General features: G+C 48.3%; 2 protein-coding genes across 26 annotated transcripts in view; one reads left to right on the top strand and one right to left on the bottom strand.

Annotated features, from left to right (window-relative positions):
- Positions 1 to 16,637, top strand: part of KANK2 (KN motif and ankyrin repeat domains 2) — a 468,727-nt gene that overhangs the window by 389,954 nt on the left and 62,136 nt on the right. The window lies entirely within an intron of this gene.
- The window catches only part of DNM2 (dynamin 2), a 99,327-nt gene that overhangs the window by 38,203 nt on the left and 44,487 nt on the right, over positions 1 to 16,637 (bottom strand). For 24 of the 25 annotated variants that reach the window (XR_014837610.1, XM_085012941.1, XM_021083813.2 and 21 more), the window contains exons 3-6: positions 14,874 to 15,023; positions 11,948 to 12,151; positions 9,087 to 9,185; positions 2,938 to 3,098 (exon numbers count right to left, since the gene is read on the bottom strand). Coding sequence is in view for 20 of the 25 variants with exons in the window: in XM_021083813.2 (XP_020939472.1) it covers positions 2,938 to 3,098; positions 9,087 to 9,185; positions 11,948 to 12,151; positions 14,874 to 15,023 (614 nt within the window). In the remaining 5 variants the exon portion in view is untranslated. Of the gene's footprint in view, positions 1 to 2,937; positions 3,099 to 9,086; positions 9,186 to 11,947; positions 12,152 to 14,873; positions 15,024 to 16,637 lie in introns of those variants that run through there. The other variant, XM_085012939.1, reaches the window with a different exon arrangement.

Here is a 16,637-nt window from a genome sequence, read left to right as displayed (position 1 = left end):
GCAATGGTGCATCCATATCCTGGAACACTGGGGACATACAGACATGGGGCCCACAGATGACAGCAAAAATAGCTTGCCAAAGAAGGCACAGAATGCACATACAATGTGCTCCTGAAAAGAAAGGGAGAAAGGAAGAACCTATTTTCATCTGCACGAACAGAGTGAAGGATGGTTCCCAAGACAAGGGCAGACTGGAGCTGGCGGGTGGGAGGACCCTTCTCCTCTGCAGCCTCCTCTCCTCTGTTGTTCTGCTTTTGAGCCATGTGGGCTTGTTCATTATGCACACACTTCAAAAGGAGGCAGTGGTGCAGAAAAGGTTAGGCAATAAGCCTCAAGCTGGGTTATTTGAGTAAAAGCTGGATACAGAGCAGTGGGTAAATACATTACTGTTCAGGTGGGGGAAATGAAGACGGAAAGGAAGAGAAGAAAGGCAGGAGGAAGGGGTGGGCGGGAGGGAGGATGTTGGTACAGACACATTGGCCTCCCGGGTGTCTAGAATCTCTAGAAGGAAGCCCAGGAAGTGGTGACACCGGCCCCCCTCGGGGGAAGGGACCTGTCACGGGATGGGAGGAAGTGGGACAGTCACCATATTTGGACTGTCTGAGCTTTTTTTGTACTGTGATAAAAGAGAAGGAAAGAAACAAATAAAAGCCGTATTATCAGCTTAAACCACAAATGAAGAGCAGCGTTTTGTGGCCATCTGTCCTACGATACAAAAGAAATGATACACACTACCCATCCAGCTAGATAAAATATGTGAAGAAGCCTTGCACTCAGTGGCCTGAAGTGCCTGATGGTCACCCCCAAGGCCCTGTGTGACTCGGGGCTCAGCCCAGGGGCGCCCCCCTGTGAGAACTGCAGGTATTTGGGGGCGGGGATCTACACTACATGTCCTGCAGTCCACTCTGGTCCCTCACAGCATCATGGGGCAATACAGCAGACCCACTTAGCTCCTGGCACAGTAGAGGGGCAGGGACCAGCACTCCAGGAAGCACCAGGATGTGGAGCCAGAAACCTGGCAGAGCCAGCTGGGCTGCTTGCCTGTGGATCTCAGTGGCTCTCAGAGGAGGCCCCAGGCATCTACAGGGAATTTTACTACCCTTTGTCTTTCTCCATCCCTCTGCCCAGACAGACTATCCCCACTTCCTTTCCTGGATGGCCCCGCCCATTGGACACTTAGCTCCATCCTTGTCCGCCTGAGCTGCCTTCTTGCTCTGTGCCAGCTCCCTTCCCGGCCCTCATCACTGCCTAACACTTGACCTGGGGACTTGTTCCTAGTCGGTGCACCCAGTTAGAAATATGCCTCCCCCAAGGACAGGGCCTGGCTCCCACACTGCCACTGTGTCCCACTGCAGGCATGAAGGATGGTCGCTCTGAGGCCCTGCCCCCACCTGAGATGCCACCACACAGCACGGAGGGGGAATTCCATGTAACCCTGGACCACCCAGACAGCTCCTAAGGAGCGTTCTGCCTGATACAGTATAGCCACATAATCGCTTTAGCAATTGTACACATGCTAAATGATATTAGAAACAGCAGCTTTTTCTAGACTAGGAACCAGAAAAACTGGCTAAATGGCCCTCCAAAAATATCCTGGTTAGGACTTCCTCTTGGCTCAGGTTAGGGATCTAACACTGTCCCTGACATTGTCCCTGCTGTGGCTCTGCTTAGAGGTGTGGTGAGGGTTTGATACCTGGCCCGGGGACTTCTGCAAGCCATAGGCGCAGCTAAAAAATAAAATAAAAATCAAGGGGCATCCATGACTATGTCATCATTTATGGTAAGAAAGGGAGAAATTTGATTCACAAAATTCCCTTTTGGCCTTTATGGGCAAAATGAAACTCAGGCAATAAATCAACCATACTCTAATAAAAAATTTTAGGAGTTCCCACTGTGGCTAAGCAGAAATGAACCCGACTAGTATCTATGAGGATATAGGTTCGATCCCTGGCCCCGCTCAGTGAGTAAAGGATCCTGTGTTGCCATGAGCTGTGGTGTAGGTAGCCCGTGTGGCTTGGATCTGGCGTTGCTGTGGCTGTAGTGTAGGCCAGCAGCTGTAGCTCCAATTTGACCCCTAGCCTGGGAACTTCCTTCCATATGCCACAGTGCAGCCCTAAAAAGCAAAATAAAAAAAAACTTTTTTGAAAAAAGAAACTCAGGCAGTAATAACAGTGGTCCCCTATAGGTGAGAGGTGGAAACTTATACTTTTTTTTTTTGGCTGCACCTTCTACTTGTGGAAGTTCCCTGGCCAGGGACTGAACGTGCACTGCCGTCTCCACCTGTGCCACAGCTGCGGCAATGCCAGATCCTTAACCCATTGCGCCACACAGGACTTTCCTTCACTGTATACTTTAAATGATCATGAACCCTGTGAATACATTAATTATGAAAAAAGAATAATAAGAAGGCAATGAAATAGCAGAGTTGCCTGCATTTGGTACGTGCTATATTTCATGTAGCCTAGTTGATGAGCACATAGGAGATGACAACCCTGGGGCAGGGACGGTGATAACTCCCGATTGATGGACAGGGGAGGGAGGCTCAGCGAGGCTGGGCTGGGCTGGGCTTTGGACCCAAGAAGGTCAAGCTCCAAAGTCCTCCCGCTTACCCACTGTTTAGTGCTACCAGCCACCCTGCCTTGGTCCAAGTGAGGCAGGCACTCGTAACCCTGGTCATCAAAGTCAGGAGCTATACACATGATGACTAAATAATTACAGTGGAAATTAAAATAATGGTACTAATAACATCGATGGCAATAACATTATTGGCACCAATTCATTGAACAACCACTCTTCACGAGGCCTTAAATCAAACAAATGTTGACTGAATCAATTTTGCTAAAATTTGTTCTGCATTAGACCAAGAACAGAGCCATTGTGGATGGCAGCTGTGGTACAGTGCATAGCCTGAGCAAGTGCACAAAACCCTCTCTGTACCTGATTCAGAGTCTTCTGCAGGTGTGGGGTGCCCATGCGGTCAGCCATGTGCCGGTAGGCGGGGTGGGAGAGGAAGAATTTCCTCTCAGCCGCCAGAGCTGCACGAATGTCCTTCTTGCCCTCGATGTCCTTCTGGCTGCGGTTCACCACACCAATGTAGCCTGTGGGGAGATGGAGTCAGGGCAGAGTGCCTACTATGGACCAGCCACGGGGCTGGGCAATATACAGGTGTAGGTGGATTCTGCCCTACCAGTCACTAGCAGACGAGGTGACAAGCCATACACATTACTCAGAAGCAACACAGAGAACATAAAGGTACAGTCCTGAAAAGCAATGTAAGTGTTTGAAGAAGGACAATAAAGAGTTCCTGTCCTGGCTCAGCGGTTAAAGAACCGGACTACCATCCATGAGGACAAGGGTTTGATCCCTGGCCTCGATCAGTGGGTTAAGGATCTGGTGTTGCTGTGGCTGTGGCTGTGGCTGGCAGCTACAACCCCAATTCGACCTCTAGACTGGAACCTCTATAAGCCGCGGGTGTGGCCCTAAAAAGAAAAAAAGAAAAGAAAAAAGAAGGGCAATGAGAGACAGTTAATCTTGCCAGATATTAATGCCTATTACATTTGAAAAGGCTGGGTATATTGGGGCATGTATGTCTAGAGAGATTAATGGAATAGAACAGAAAGTCCAAAGCCGCATCCACCCACACTTTTTTTTTTTTTTCTTTTTTGTCTTTTTGCCTTTTCTAGGGCCACTCCCGCAGCATATGGAGGTTCCCAGGCTAGGGTTCATATTGGAGCTGTAGCTGCCGGCCTACGCCAGAGCCACAGCAACGTTGGATCCAAACCGCATCTGCAACCAACACCACAGCTCACAGTAACGCCGGATCGTTAACCCACTGAGCAAGGGCAGGGATCGAACTCACAACCTCGTGGTTCCTAGTCGGATTCGTTAACCACTGCGCCACGAAGGGAACTCCATCACCAACACTTTAAATTCAATGGAGGAAAGCTGGATTACCCAAGGATCACAGTCAGCAAAGAAACAAAGTCTGGTGTGCACCAAAACGAACTCTCTAGGATTCATAGGCTTACATATAAAACATAAAAATCAAAGTATTTGGAGGAAACATGGGTGTTTTTCAAAATTACTGTGGTCAAAACTTTTGCCCTTTTTTTTTTTTTTTTTTGGCCATGCCCATGGCACTTGGAAATTCCTGGGCCAGGGACTGAACCCATGCCATAGAAGTGACCCAAGCCACACAAGTGACAATGCCAGATCCTTAACCCTCTGAACCACCAGGGAAATCCCTTTGTGTTAAAATCTTCTAAATAGAATATAAGACACAGTTTGTTGTGAGTACTTGAGAAGCAGGACTTGGGAGACAGCTTGCTAATTGACAATTTTTGGTACCACCTTGAAATTTTTTTAAACACGCAAAACTATTTGTAGGATAAAAACGCTAGTTTGAAGAACGGATCTATAATATTTGGACATCAAGAAATTGGAAGAGGACAAGGGAACAGGGACAGGACTAAGAAGCCAGAAGAGCCAGGAGCCCCGAGCACGGGTATATCAATGGGTGTTGTGGGAAACAGAGAACTTAGCCTAGTGGTGGACACATGGTAACCACAGTGGTGGTTATTGTTATTCATATAACTACAGTTGGGAGAACTATACTGAGTATTTTGTAATAACCTATAAGGGAAAGGAATCTGCAAGTTATATATATATAACTTGCAGATATATATAAATAATAGTTGTATATATGTATATCTTTATATATCTATATAGATATATATGCATAAGTATATCACTCTGCTGTATACCTGAAACTAACACAACATTGTAAATCTCAACTTCAATTGAAAAAATAATAGTAACAATTGTACTGTAAAATGCCAGCACTATGGGAAGCTGGGTGAAAGGTGTATAGGAATGCTGCATACTATCCTTACAACTCTTCTGTAAGACTAAAATTTTTTCCAAAAAGGAAGATGAGTCTGACCAACACCATAAAGAAAAAAAAAGTTGGAAAGGTGGACTGGACATAATAGCAAAAAAGCTTGAAGTGAAAACCACACATATCTGTATCCCATTCTCTTAGTGGGGTTCATTTGATATCTCTTTGCGAAGGAGGGGAGTGGCGCTGCCATTTATCCTGCCAAGTCTTAGGCAGACCTGACTGATTTTCATCCTCTCTGGGTCTGTCATCATGTCCATTTTATTTTATTTATTTGGCTGCACCTGCAACATACAAAAGTTCCTGGACCAGGGATCAAATCTGTGCCACAGCAGTGACAATGCCAGATCCTTAACCACTAAGACACCAGGGAACTCCATCATGCCCATTTTACAGATAAGGGAACTGAGCCATGCCAAGGAGGGGGCTCCTTGCTCAAGGTCACAGAGAGGCTCAGTAGGGGAAGCAAGATACGAACCCAGATCCATAAGAAGCCCAGACTCACTATCACCCGTATAACAGTGAGCAGAAGGTAAACAGCAGCTGGTGGGGGCGGTGGGCAGAGACAGTATCTGGCTGGGTTTGTGGTTCTTTTGAAGGTACAAAGTTCTGAGTCTTTTCTAAGTGAAGAAAAAGGATCCAATTGGGAGTTCCGGTCGTGGCACAGTGGAAACAAATACGACTAGGAATCACGAGGTTGCGGGTTCAATCCCTGGCATCACTCAGTGGGTTAAGGACCCAGCATTTCCATGAGCTGTGGTGTAGGTCACAGACACGGTTCAGATCTGGTGTCACTGGGGCTGTGGTGTAGGCCGGCAGCTGCAGCTCTGATTAGACTCCTAGCCAAGGAACGTCCATATGCTGTGGGTGAGGCCCTAAAAAGCAAAAAAAAAAAAAAAAAAAAAAAAAAGCTGAAGGATGAGAGGAGGAGCCTGAGGCCATTTTGTCTGGAGCAAGCTTGCAAGGGAGCTGGGAGAGGAAGGGCCACCTTTCTTAGAAACAGACAGGAAGGCAGAGAAGGGAAGACAAGGAGGATTGGAAGTGGGAGGAAGAAGCTGAGGAGGCCAACACACGATGCTCCTTGGGCGGCAATGCTGAGGCCAGCCTCGTGTCTCTTGGGGTCTAAGCTGGTGATCCAAGACAAGTGGAGGCAGCAAAAGGTCGAGGTGACTGGTGGAAGGTGTGGGGACAGGTGAGCTCTGTCCGAATCCAGGGCTACCCCTTTCCACTCAGTGCACCTCAGCAATGCTGGAGGAAGGTGGCAGCCAGGGTCTGAACCTTTTCCCACGCCTCTCCCAGACACCCAGGAGGGAATCAGAGGGCGAGCAGACTCCAGAGGAAAAGACGGGGAAAGGAAAGCAGTCACTGAAGAAATGGCCTAAAAACCAAACAAAAACCTTGATGGATCTTCAACACTGCACCACAGTGAAAATCAGGAAACAACCTAGGTGTCCAATAGGGATTGAGCAATGGCCCACGCACACCCACATGAGAGACCACACAAGATCTTTTACAGTTGTCTTAAAGAGTATTTGCCTGTCATGGGGACATGGTCTGCTTTGCTCCTACATGAAATGGAAAAGCAGGTCACAAGGCGGCGAGGTGCTGGAGAGTCAGCCTGCCAAACCAGCTCTGGCCTTTAAGGACTGTGAATCACTATGTTGTACATCTGAAACTTATATGATATATTTATTTTTATTTAATTATTTTATCTTTTTTTTAGGGCTGCACCTGCAGCATATGGAGGTTCCCAGACCAGGGGTCTAATCGGAGCTGTAGCTGCTGGCCTATGCCAGGGCCACAGCAACGCCAGATCAGAGCCATGTCTGCAACCTACACCACAGCTTGCGACAACACCAGATCCTCTACCCACTGAGCGAGGCCAGGGATCAAACCCGAAACCTCATGGTTCCTAGTCAGATTCGTTTCCGCTGCATCACAACAGGACCCCCCTGAAATTTATATAATATTGTACACCAATTATACCTCAACAAAAAAAAAAAAAGGGAGTTTCCACTGTGGCACAACAGGATCGGCAGTGTCTCTGCACCCTAGGATGCAGGTTCAATCCCGGGCCTGGAACAGTGGGTTAAAGGATCTAGCATTGCTGCAACTGTGGCATAGGTCGAAACTGCAGCTTGGATCTGATCCCTGGCCTGGGAACTCCATATGTCATGGTACAGCCACAAAAGAAAAAAAAAAGTCCTGTTAAGAAATATGGAACACCCAGATCTACTAGATTACTCTACAGCCTTATTTATAAATACTAGAATTTAAATTATTTTCCTTTTGCAGGATTTATGGTCAAATATTGAAATATGAAAATACTTAGTATTACACAATTTTGTTATTCTACCGGTTTCATCAATAATTGTATATTTTACTTGCCCACATGATAATGCATTACAAAATTAAGAAATAAAATAGAGAAAACAAAAAACAAAAAACCAGGAGTTCCTGCTGTGGTGCAATGGGATCAACGGCGTTTTGGGAGTATTGGGAAACAGGTTCGATACCTGCCCGGCACAATGGATTAAGAATCCAGAGTTGCTGCAGCTGTGGCATAGATCTGATCCCTGGCCCGGGAACTCCATATGCTGGAGGGCAGCCAGAAAAAAACAAACAAAACCCACCCAAACAGCAAAAAACCCCACAAAACCAGCTCCACCACATTTCAGTTTTGTGAGCTGGGGCAAGAGGTTTAGCCTCTTTGTGCCCCAGGTTCTTCGTCCATAAAATGGAGATGAGCACAAAGCCACTGCATTAAACTGCATTAAATGGGTTCATCCACACCAATAGCACGGAAGAGTGCATGTTATGCAATAGATAATCAATGTTTGCTGTTATCTCTCTCTTTCTCTCTTTTTGGCTACACCCAAGGCACATGGAAATTCCTGGGCCCGGGACCATACCACAGCAGTGACAACACCAAATCCTTCACCCACTGTGCTACCAGGGAACCCGGCTAGTCTCATTTTTTGAAAATAACAATACTTGGGCTACTCTTGTCAGAATATCTGAAGCTAAACTAAACCCGAGCCTAATCAGCCTCTGTCTAGATCTAATTACCAGTTGGAACTGCAACTGGCCTGATCCTGAGTGTGCGACACGATCTGGTTTCTTCCACAAATAAGCAGTACAGATCAAGTGGCTAGAGGGGGAGCTGCATGAACAGAAGAGTAGGTATTGATGTGTCAAATGATAGGATGCCTAGGATTTGCCTCAGAATCCAGGAAGAAAAAGAAAGGACCCTAGGGGTATTTAAGATCAGTCGTGTGCAATTAGCAGGGAGGCTGGGCTGGGGGCTCCTCGCACTTTTCTCTCCACTTGAGAGAAGGTTTGAAAACGTTCCTCATGGAAAGCAAGTATGAACAGTAAGAAAAGGTACAAACCCTCAGGAGCTCTTGGGAAGAAGACCCACTGAGTATTAACTAGGGGGAGATGGGCTGTGAATGATTCCAATTTCCTTTTTCTGGACAGCTGTTTCTTTTTCCGTCTTTTTAGGGCCACACCTGTAGCATGTGGAAGTTTCCAGTCTAGGGGTCAAATTGGAGCTATAGCTGCTGGCCTTCGCCAGAGCCATAGCAACTCAGGATCCGAACAGTCTGTGACCTACACCATAGCTCACAGAAATGCCAGATTCTTAACCCACTGAGCATGGCCAGGGATCAAACCCACATCCTCATGGATACTAATTGGGTTCGTTACTGTTGAGCCACAACAGGAACTCTGGGACAGCAGTTTCTGTTCCCCAAATGAGTAGGTGTTCACTGAGTAACTGAAAGTGAACACTGGGAGTTCCCTGGTGGCACAGTGGGTTAAAAGAACCGGGGTTGTCACTGCTGTGGCTCAGGTCGATGCTGTGGTACAGGTTTGATCCCTGGTCTGGGAACTTCCGCCTGCCGTGTAGGCAAGAAAACAAAAAGTGAATGTACACAAATCAGAGGAAAAAGATACCTAGGTTCACTTGCACAGAAAAAAAGGTTTTACAATAGCACAGAAGAGCAGTTACCTCTGGGCTGTAGGGAAATGGGATGGTGAATATATCTGTGAGCGTTTGCCGAGGTTTCTATTGTTCTATAAACAACAAATAGTTTTCCAGTAGCCAGGGTGCCCCAGCATTCCTGCTGCTCAAGCTCACCCATCTTGCCCACCCTGTGGCCCCCAGGCACACCCCCTACCCCCGCACCTCTTCTCAAGGGGAGCAGCTTGTTCTCCAGGACATCCCTGGCATCAGTGCCTTCGTCCATCAGGTCAAGCTTGGTGATGACGCCAATGGTCCGCAGGCCTGAAAGAGCAGAGGTCAGAGGGCCATGAGGAATGAGCACAGGCTGGTGACCCCGGGCTACCTGGGGTCCAGTTGGGCTTCCCACTTCCAGGCTGTGCCACCTGGGACAAGCCATAACATCGCCTGCCTGGATCCTCATGTCAAATGAGGACATTTGACAATGCACTGATCTCAGGGGGTGGTCCATAAGGATAAACCTGGCACTTGGCAAAAGTTCAATCAATCAACGCTGGCCACTGTCACTGTCGTTGGCACGACCAGGGACGGCATCTGGTTCAGGTATCATCAGAGGGCGACCTGACTAAACACGAACCCCGGCTCAGAGTCTCCATGCTGTGCTGTGCTGAGTGGCGGGCAGGGTGCCAATGGAACATGCGGACCCATGACGACTGTTTCTCGGGATACCTCTCATGTCACTGGCCAAACTTCCGCTCTGGAAACCACCCTGTGGAATTCCTCTTTGTCCCAAGCTGCCCAGAATCAAGGGGAGCCTGAGGATCAACTGTCCTTGCTGATGCTCAAGGGCTCCCCTGTGCTAGTTGCAGGCATACACATGTATCTGTGTGTGACATACACACAGAGGACAGAGAGACCCAGGAGATCTCCAGTGGGTGCTTAGATGGGCGTCGATGGGGAGATGGCCATGCCCTCCCTGGAGCCCGCGCCTGCTCACATTCTGCTGTGAGCGGGCATCACCTTTCTGGAGGGCAAAGGAGCCACGGCTATGAACACCGATGCCTCAGGCTGGGGCAGGAGAGGGGAGAGGCAGCCCAAGGTAGAAGGATGTGACCGGGGAGTGGCTCTGGGGCATCGACTCTGCTGGAAATGGCCAACCTCACTAGAGCATTGTTCCTGAAAGGTCAGAAACAACCCTAATTTCAAGAACAAAGAAAAGGCAGCAGTGGGCAGCCAGGAGGATGGCTACGGGTGTATGTCCCTATGGTAAAAGGTAAGCACACCCACAGAACAGAAAAAGAGGAACCATCACCCTATTTCTACAAATGTTGAGTTTATGTGGAAGAACAAAGTCTGAAAGAAAATTTGCCAAGAATGGCCACCAGTATCTGCAGGGGGAGAGGTGCTGCCACATTTTAGGTTTTCGTATTTTACAATAGTGACATCTGGGAGTAATAATGATGAATATTTTCGAAGTTAGAATGATACTTTTTTCGGAAGAATGCCAGCATCCAGTTCACAAACGGTGCTTGACTGTATGCACCCCCACTTACTCACCGCCTGATCTAGCCTCTATGGAGTCTTTGTCACAGGCACATTCCATTTCCTGGGACAAAACAGGGTGGGGGGACAGGAAGGTTGAGGGGGCTGTGGGCAGGGGTGGCCCCTCTCAGGAAAGCGCACCTAGAAGACCTTGGGAAGGAGCCGGCAGAGCCCTGAACTCTTGAGGGGCTTGCAGTCCAGGGCCGGAAAGGAGCCACCTTTGCCTACTGCTCCCCAGGCCTGCAAATTGGGGAGTGTGAGCCACAGAGCCCGTCTCCCCCAACTCCTTCCAAAACACTATGGGATCCAGGCAGCTGGAAGACAATTTGGGAAATGTATTGCAGTGTGTGTCATCCTCTGCTAAACCCCCACCACTTTCAGAACACACCCAGCTTCCCACTGCAGCCCCCACGGCCTGCTTGACCAGCCGTGGCCACTCCAGGGCCTCAACTCCTCTGCCCTCCCTTTGCTCACTCTGGTCTGGCACACTGGCCTCCCTGTTGTGTCCTGGGCACCTCCTTATTTTGAAAATATTCCTTGACTGCACCCCACAGCATGCGGATGTTTCCGGGCCAGGGATCGAACTGGCACCACAGTGGATGACCCAAGGCACTGCAGTGACTGCACCAGATCCTTAACCCCCTGTGTCACAAAAGAGCTCCTCCTGGGCATCTGTTGAGCATCCACTGCCCATTTTCCCGGATTTTGCCTCTTTTCATCATTCTGGTCTTGTCTAAAACCTCATATCCTCAGAGGCTGGTGACAGCCCCCCTTCCATTCCAGCATCTCTCAAAGGGCTCCATTTCCCTCCAGTGCTTACCACTACCTGGAGAGGCTTATTTCCTTGCTGGATTCTGTCTCACCATGGAATAGCAGCTCACCGGTGGCAGGGCCCTGCCATCAATTTTGTCCCCTATGGGGTTCCCAAGGCTGAAACAAAGCCTGGCCTGCAGCAGGGGCTTAACTGACATTTCCTGAATGAATGACCACTGGCCAAGTTTGACCCAGAACCCCCTGGGACATAGATGCCAGAGTCTGCACTCATTCCTACTGCCCCAACTTATTTCGTGAACTCGTCATCCTCTCTCCCTCATGGCCTGGCCCCTGAGCAGTTACTGAGAGCTCACCTGCCCTCTCAGCAGCTCCACAAGTTAGGACTCCTGTTCCTGTTTCCACAGAAGGGACCCAGCCTCAGGGGGGATAAGTAACTTCTAGAGGATCTGGACTCATATCTGCATCCAGGGAAGGCTGTGCCCTTCCCCACCCAACCCCCCAGACTAGCTTTCTGCCCAAGCGAAGCAGAGATCACCGCATCTAAGGAAGAATGCCAACTGTCACACGATGGATGGCCTCCCGGGGGATGCCCCCCAACTCCTGAACTGTTGGCCCTCCTGAGAAATGCTATGTCCCAGGCCTTTTCCTGAGGAGGTCATGTGCCAAAGAGATCACCTGTGATGTGGAATCAAGAGTACAAGGCAAGTCACAGTGCCCTCAGGGGCTGGGAAGGGGTAGCTCCTGCTATGGGGCCCCATGGGCGTGGGTACCTTGAGGGTCGACCTCCTTGGCCAGCTTGAGGGCGTCCGAGTTGGCCAGGTCCATGTTGGCGGGGGTGACGGCGAGGATGAGGCTGCTCTCCCGGCTGATGAACTGCAGGATCATGTCCTTGATCTGGTACTCGATGTCTGGGGGCTGGTCCCCCACGGGCACCTTGGTGATGCCCGGCAGGTCGATGAGGGTCAGGTTCAACACTGGGAGGGAAACCAGAGTGCAAGGCCATTAGAGCTGGGGGAGGGGAGGCACGCACAGCTCTGAAGGACCTGGCTGCTTCCCCAAGTGCTGGGGGTCAGGCCTCAGGATTTCTTTGGCTGCTCCAATTGGATACCATCTTTTGACCCAATAACTCTCTTCAAGGACCTCATCCTGTAGATGCCCTCTCTGTGAGTACAGGGATTTGAGGGATACAGCTGCTTTTTTAATGAAGTGACTCTATTTTCTTTTTGTATTGATGTATGGGTGACATTAGGTAAGTTACAAATGTACAATATAGTGATTCACCATTTTTAAAGATTATATTCCATTTCTACTTATTATCAGTGATAAGGTGTTTTTTTGTTTTTTGTTTTTTTTGTTTTGCTTTTTAGGGCTGCACCTGCAGCACATAGAGGTTCCCAGGCTAGGGGTCTAATTGGAGCTACAGCTGCTGGCCTATGCCACAGCCACAGCAATGCTGGATGTGAGCCGCGTCTGTGACCCACATCACAGCTCACGGCAATGCCGGATCCTTAACCCACTGAGTGAGGCCAGGGATTGAACCCGCAACCTCATGGTTCCTAGTCAGATTCGTTTCCACTGCAGCACAAAGGGAACTCCGTAAGGTTTTAAATTTAGACATTTGTATCTATAGATTGGAATTTCTCTCCATGGCTACATAAATTTCATCTATCAATTTAGCCAGTACCAAGGAACAATTAAAAACAAAAGATCAGGACTTCCTGCTGTGGTGCAGTGCGTTAATGATCCGTGTGCAGGGGGCAGCTGCAGCTTGGATTCGATCCCTAGCCTGGGAACATCCATATGCCATGGATGTAGCCAAAAAAGAAAACAAAGAAAAAGGAAAAAAAAAAAACCCACACTCTGATAATAACCTATTTGGGAAAGAATCTGAAAAAAGAATGGCTATAGGTATGTGTATACCTGAATCACTCAGCCATATACCTGAAACTTGTACAACATTGTAAGTCAACTATAATGCAATTAAATTTTTTAAAAATGGGGAACTATATCTAATCTCTTGGGTTAGAACATGATGGCAGATAGTATGAGAAAAGGAATGTATATACATGTGACTGGGTTACTATTCTATACAGCAGAAATTGACACAACACTGCAAATCAACCACACTTTAATAAAAAATATACATTAAAAAAAAAACAGGGAGTTGCCATCATAATTCAGTAGTTAATGAATGCAACTAGTATCCATGAAGACATGGGTTCGATCCCTGGCCTCGCTCAGTGGATTAAGGATCTGGCGTTGCCGTTAACTGTGGTATAGGCCGCAGACGAGACTCTGATCCCGTGTTGCTGTGGCTGTGGTGTAGGCCAGCAGCCACAACTTCAATCTGACCCCTAACCTGGGAATATCCATATGCCGCTGAGATGCACTCATACAAAAAAAAAGGCATCAATGATTATATTATGCTATGATTTGAGTAAAAGAGATGAAACACACATGTGATACACACGTATGTATTCATAACTACCTATATGTATCATTTGAAGAAATGAGATATAATAATTATAATTTGGGGGACCAGGAGGTTTTTGCTAGATATTTCCTTTTATAACTTCTGAATATGAGCAACATACAGACATCATTTATTCAAAAATAAATAAATTTAGGAAGTTCCCGTTACGGCGCACAGGAAACGAATCCAACTAGTATCCATGAGCATGTGGGTTCGATCCCTGGCCTCGCTCAGTGGGTCGGCAATCCGGCATTGCTATGAGTTGTAGTGTAGGTCTCAGATGAGGTTTAGCTCCTCCGTTGCTGTTGCTGTGGCCTTGGCCGGCAGCTATAGCTCTGATTCAACCCCTAACCTGGGAACTTCCATATGCCGCGGGTACGGCTCTAAAAAGAAAAGAAATAAAAATAAATAAACAAATTTAAAAACTCATCACAAAGAACCCATACATACTGAGGTGTTAAGGGTCGGCTGGAATATTCACCAAATACCATCTAAGTTGGCAATCCATGCTGCTGGGCCATATACATTTATACAGCTTATTCTGTTTAAATGATGCAGTTTTAAAATCAGGACTTTTCTGGCTTTCTGGCTCCTCTCCAGGAACCAAAAGACTGGCTGCCTTGGGCTGGTATCACTGTGTGGCCACCATTCATCTGGAACCAGAGCCACCGCTGCGCCTTTAAAATGAACATATAGGAGTTCCCGTCGTGGCGCAGTGGTTAACGAATCCGACTAGGAACCATGAGGTTGCGGGTTCGATCCCTGCCCTTGCTCAGTGGGTTAACGATCCGGCGTTGCCGTGAGCTGTGGTGTAGGTTGCAGATGCGGCTCGGATCCTGCGTTGCTGTGGCTCTGGCGTAGGCTGGTGGCTACAGCTCCGATTGGACCCCTAGCCTGGGAACCTCCATATGCCGCGGGAGCGGCCCAAGAAATAGCAAAAAGACAAAAAAAAAAAAAAAAAATAAATAAATAAAAAAAAAATAAAATAAAATGAACATATAGCCGCAATTCGCCCCACTCCTGACAGTCTCCCTGGCATGCTGTTTTTCTTAGAGCTGAGATGGATTTCTCGGTGCCATGTTCATATCGGACAGAAGCGGGAGGACGAAGATCAGAGGGCTATGTGCATGTGAAGAAGAATGGGAAGGGGCATATTTTTTGTGAGAGCCTGACCCGACCCAGCTTTCCCCTGCCCCGTACGTGAGGGGTACCTTGCTACCTACCGTGTGGTGAGTAGACCCGCAAGTTGATGGGCACTGGGGAGATGCCTTTATTGGTCCCCGTGACCCTGTCGGTCTCCGCTTCGATCTCCTGTCGGACTTCTTCAAAGTCTGTAAACTTTTTGGACTTGCAGTGTAAAAACTCAGCATATTCTGCAAAGGGAGGAAAGATGCTCAAAATGAGAAAGAGAAGGGCTCTTGCTGTGGATGGGGAGCAGATGGCCTTCTGGGACAGGTGCCTTGTCAAGCAGAGGAAGTTTAATCAGTCACAGGTGCTCTAGAAATTTGGGGAGCAACAGATTCATCCTCTTGACAAGTATTTGAGGGGAGCTAACCCACTGATCCAGTCCTCTTCTAGACCTGGGGGATTCCACAAGGTATAAAACTGGCAAAAATTCTGACTCTGTGAAATGGACACCCTCACAAAGCATTTGTACAGGTCATGACATATTATGAGTTTAAAAAAAAAAAAAAACCGGGAGTTCCCGTCGTGGCACAGTGGTTAACGAATCCGACTAGGAACCATGAGGTCGCGGGTTCGGTTCCTGCCCTTGCTCAGTGGGTTAACGATCCGGCGTTGCCGTGAGCTGTGGTGTAGGTTGCAGACGCGGCTCGGATCCCGCGTTGCTGTGGCTCTGGCGTAGGACAGTGGCTACAGCTCCGATTCAACCCCTAGCCTGGGAACCTCCATATGCCGCGGAAGCGGCCCAAGAGATAGCAACAACAACAACAACAACAACAAAAAAAGACAAAAGACAAAAAAAAAAAAAAAAAAAAAAACCGGAGTTCCCATTGTGGCGCAGTGGTTAACGAATCCGACTAGGAACCATGAGGTTGCGGGTTCAGTCCCTGCCCTTGCTCAGTGGGTTAGCAATCTGGCGTTGCCGTGAGCTGTGGTGTAGGTTGCAGACGCGGCTCAGATCCTGCGTTGCTGTGGCTCTGGCGTAGGCCAGTGGCTACAGCTCCGATTAGACCCCTAGCCTGGGAACCTCCATATGCCGCGGGAGCGGCCCAAGAGATAGCAACAACAACAACAATAACAAAAAAAAAAAAAAAAAAAAAAACCCCCAAAACCCATGGAGTTTATGGCACAGAGAGTTAAGTATCCAGCACAATCACTGCTATGGTGTGGGTTTGACCCCTGGCCTAGGAACTTTCACATGCCTTGGGCAAGACAATCAAAACAAAACAAACAAACCCAAACCAAAAAGCAATAATCAACAGGTGTGTGACCAGCCCCCCTTCCCTTTTTTGATGAACAGGATACAGAGGCAAATATCAGCATGCATCACTACACCATCAGCATGTGGTGGTGTTTTTTTTTTTTTGTCTTTTTGCTATTTCTTGGGCCACCCCCTCGGCATATGGAGGTTCCCAGGCTAGGGGTCTAATTGGAGCTGTAGCCACCGGCCTACGCCAGAGCCACAGCAACTGAGGGATCCGAGCCGCGTCTGCAACCTACACCACAGCTCACGGCAACGCCGGATCGTTAATCCACTGAGCAAGGGCAGGGACCGAACCCGCAACCTCATGGTTCCTAGTCGGATTCGTTAACCACTGTGCCACGACGGGAACTTCAGTGATGTATTATTGATAAAGATTCTGCTTTGGTGTTTTGTTTTGATTCTGGCTGCACCCGAGGCATGTGGAAGTTCTCAGGCCAGGGACTGAAGCCGTGCTGCAGCAGTTACCCAAGCCACAGCAGTGACAACACCAAATCCGTAACCATTAGACCACCAGGGAACTGCCTGCTTTTCTGTTGTACGT

The sequence above is a fragment of the Sus scrofa genome, chromosome 2 (genome assembly GCF_054392235.1).
Source record: "Sus scrofa isolate SSC_HxYL_T2T_F1_AM1 chromosome 2, Sscrofa_HxYL_maternal_Yorkshire_Landrace_v2.0, whole genome shotgun sequence".
In the NCBI taxonomy this organism is placed as follows: Eukaryota; Metazoa; Chordata; class Mammalia; order Artiodactyla; family Suidae; genus Sus; species Sus scrofa.
Note: the sequence above shows the minus strand (reverse complement) of the source record. Positions and strands in the feature narration are given on the sequence as shown.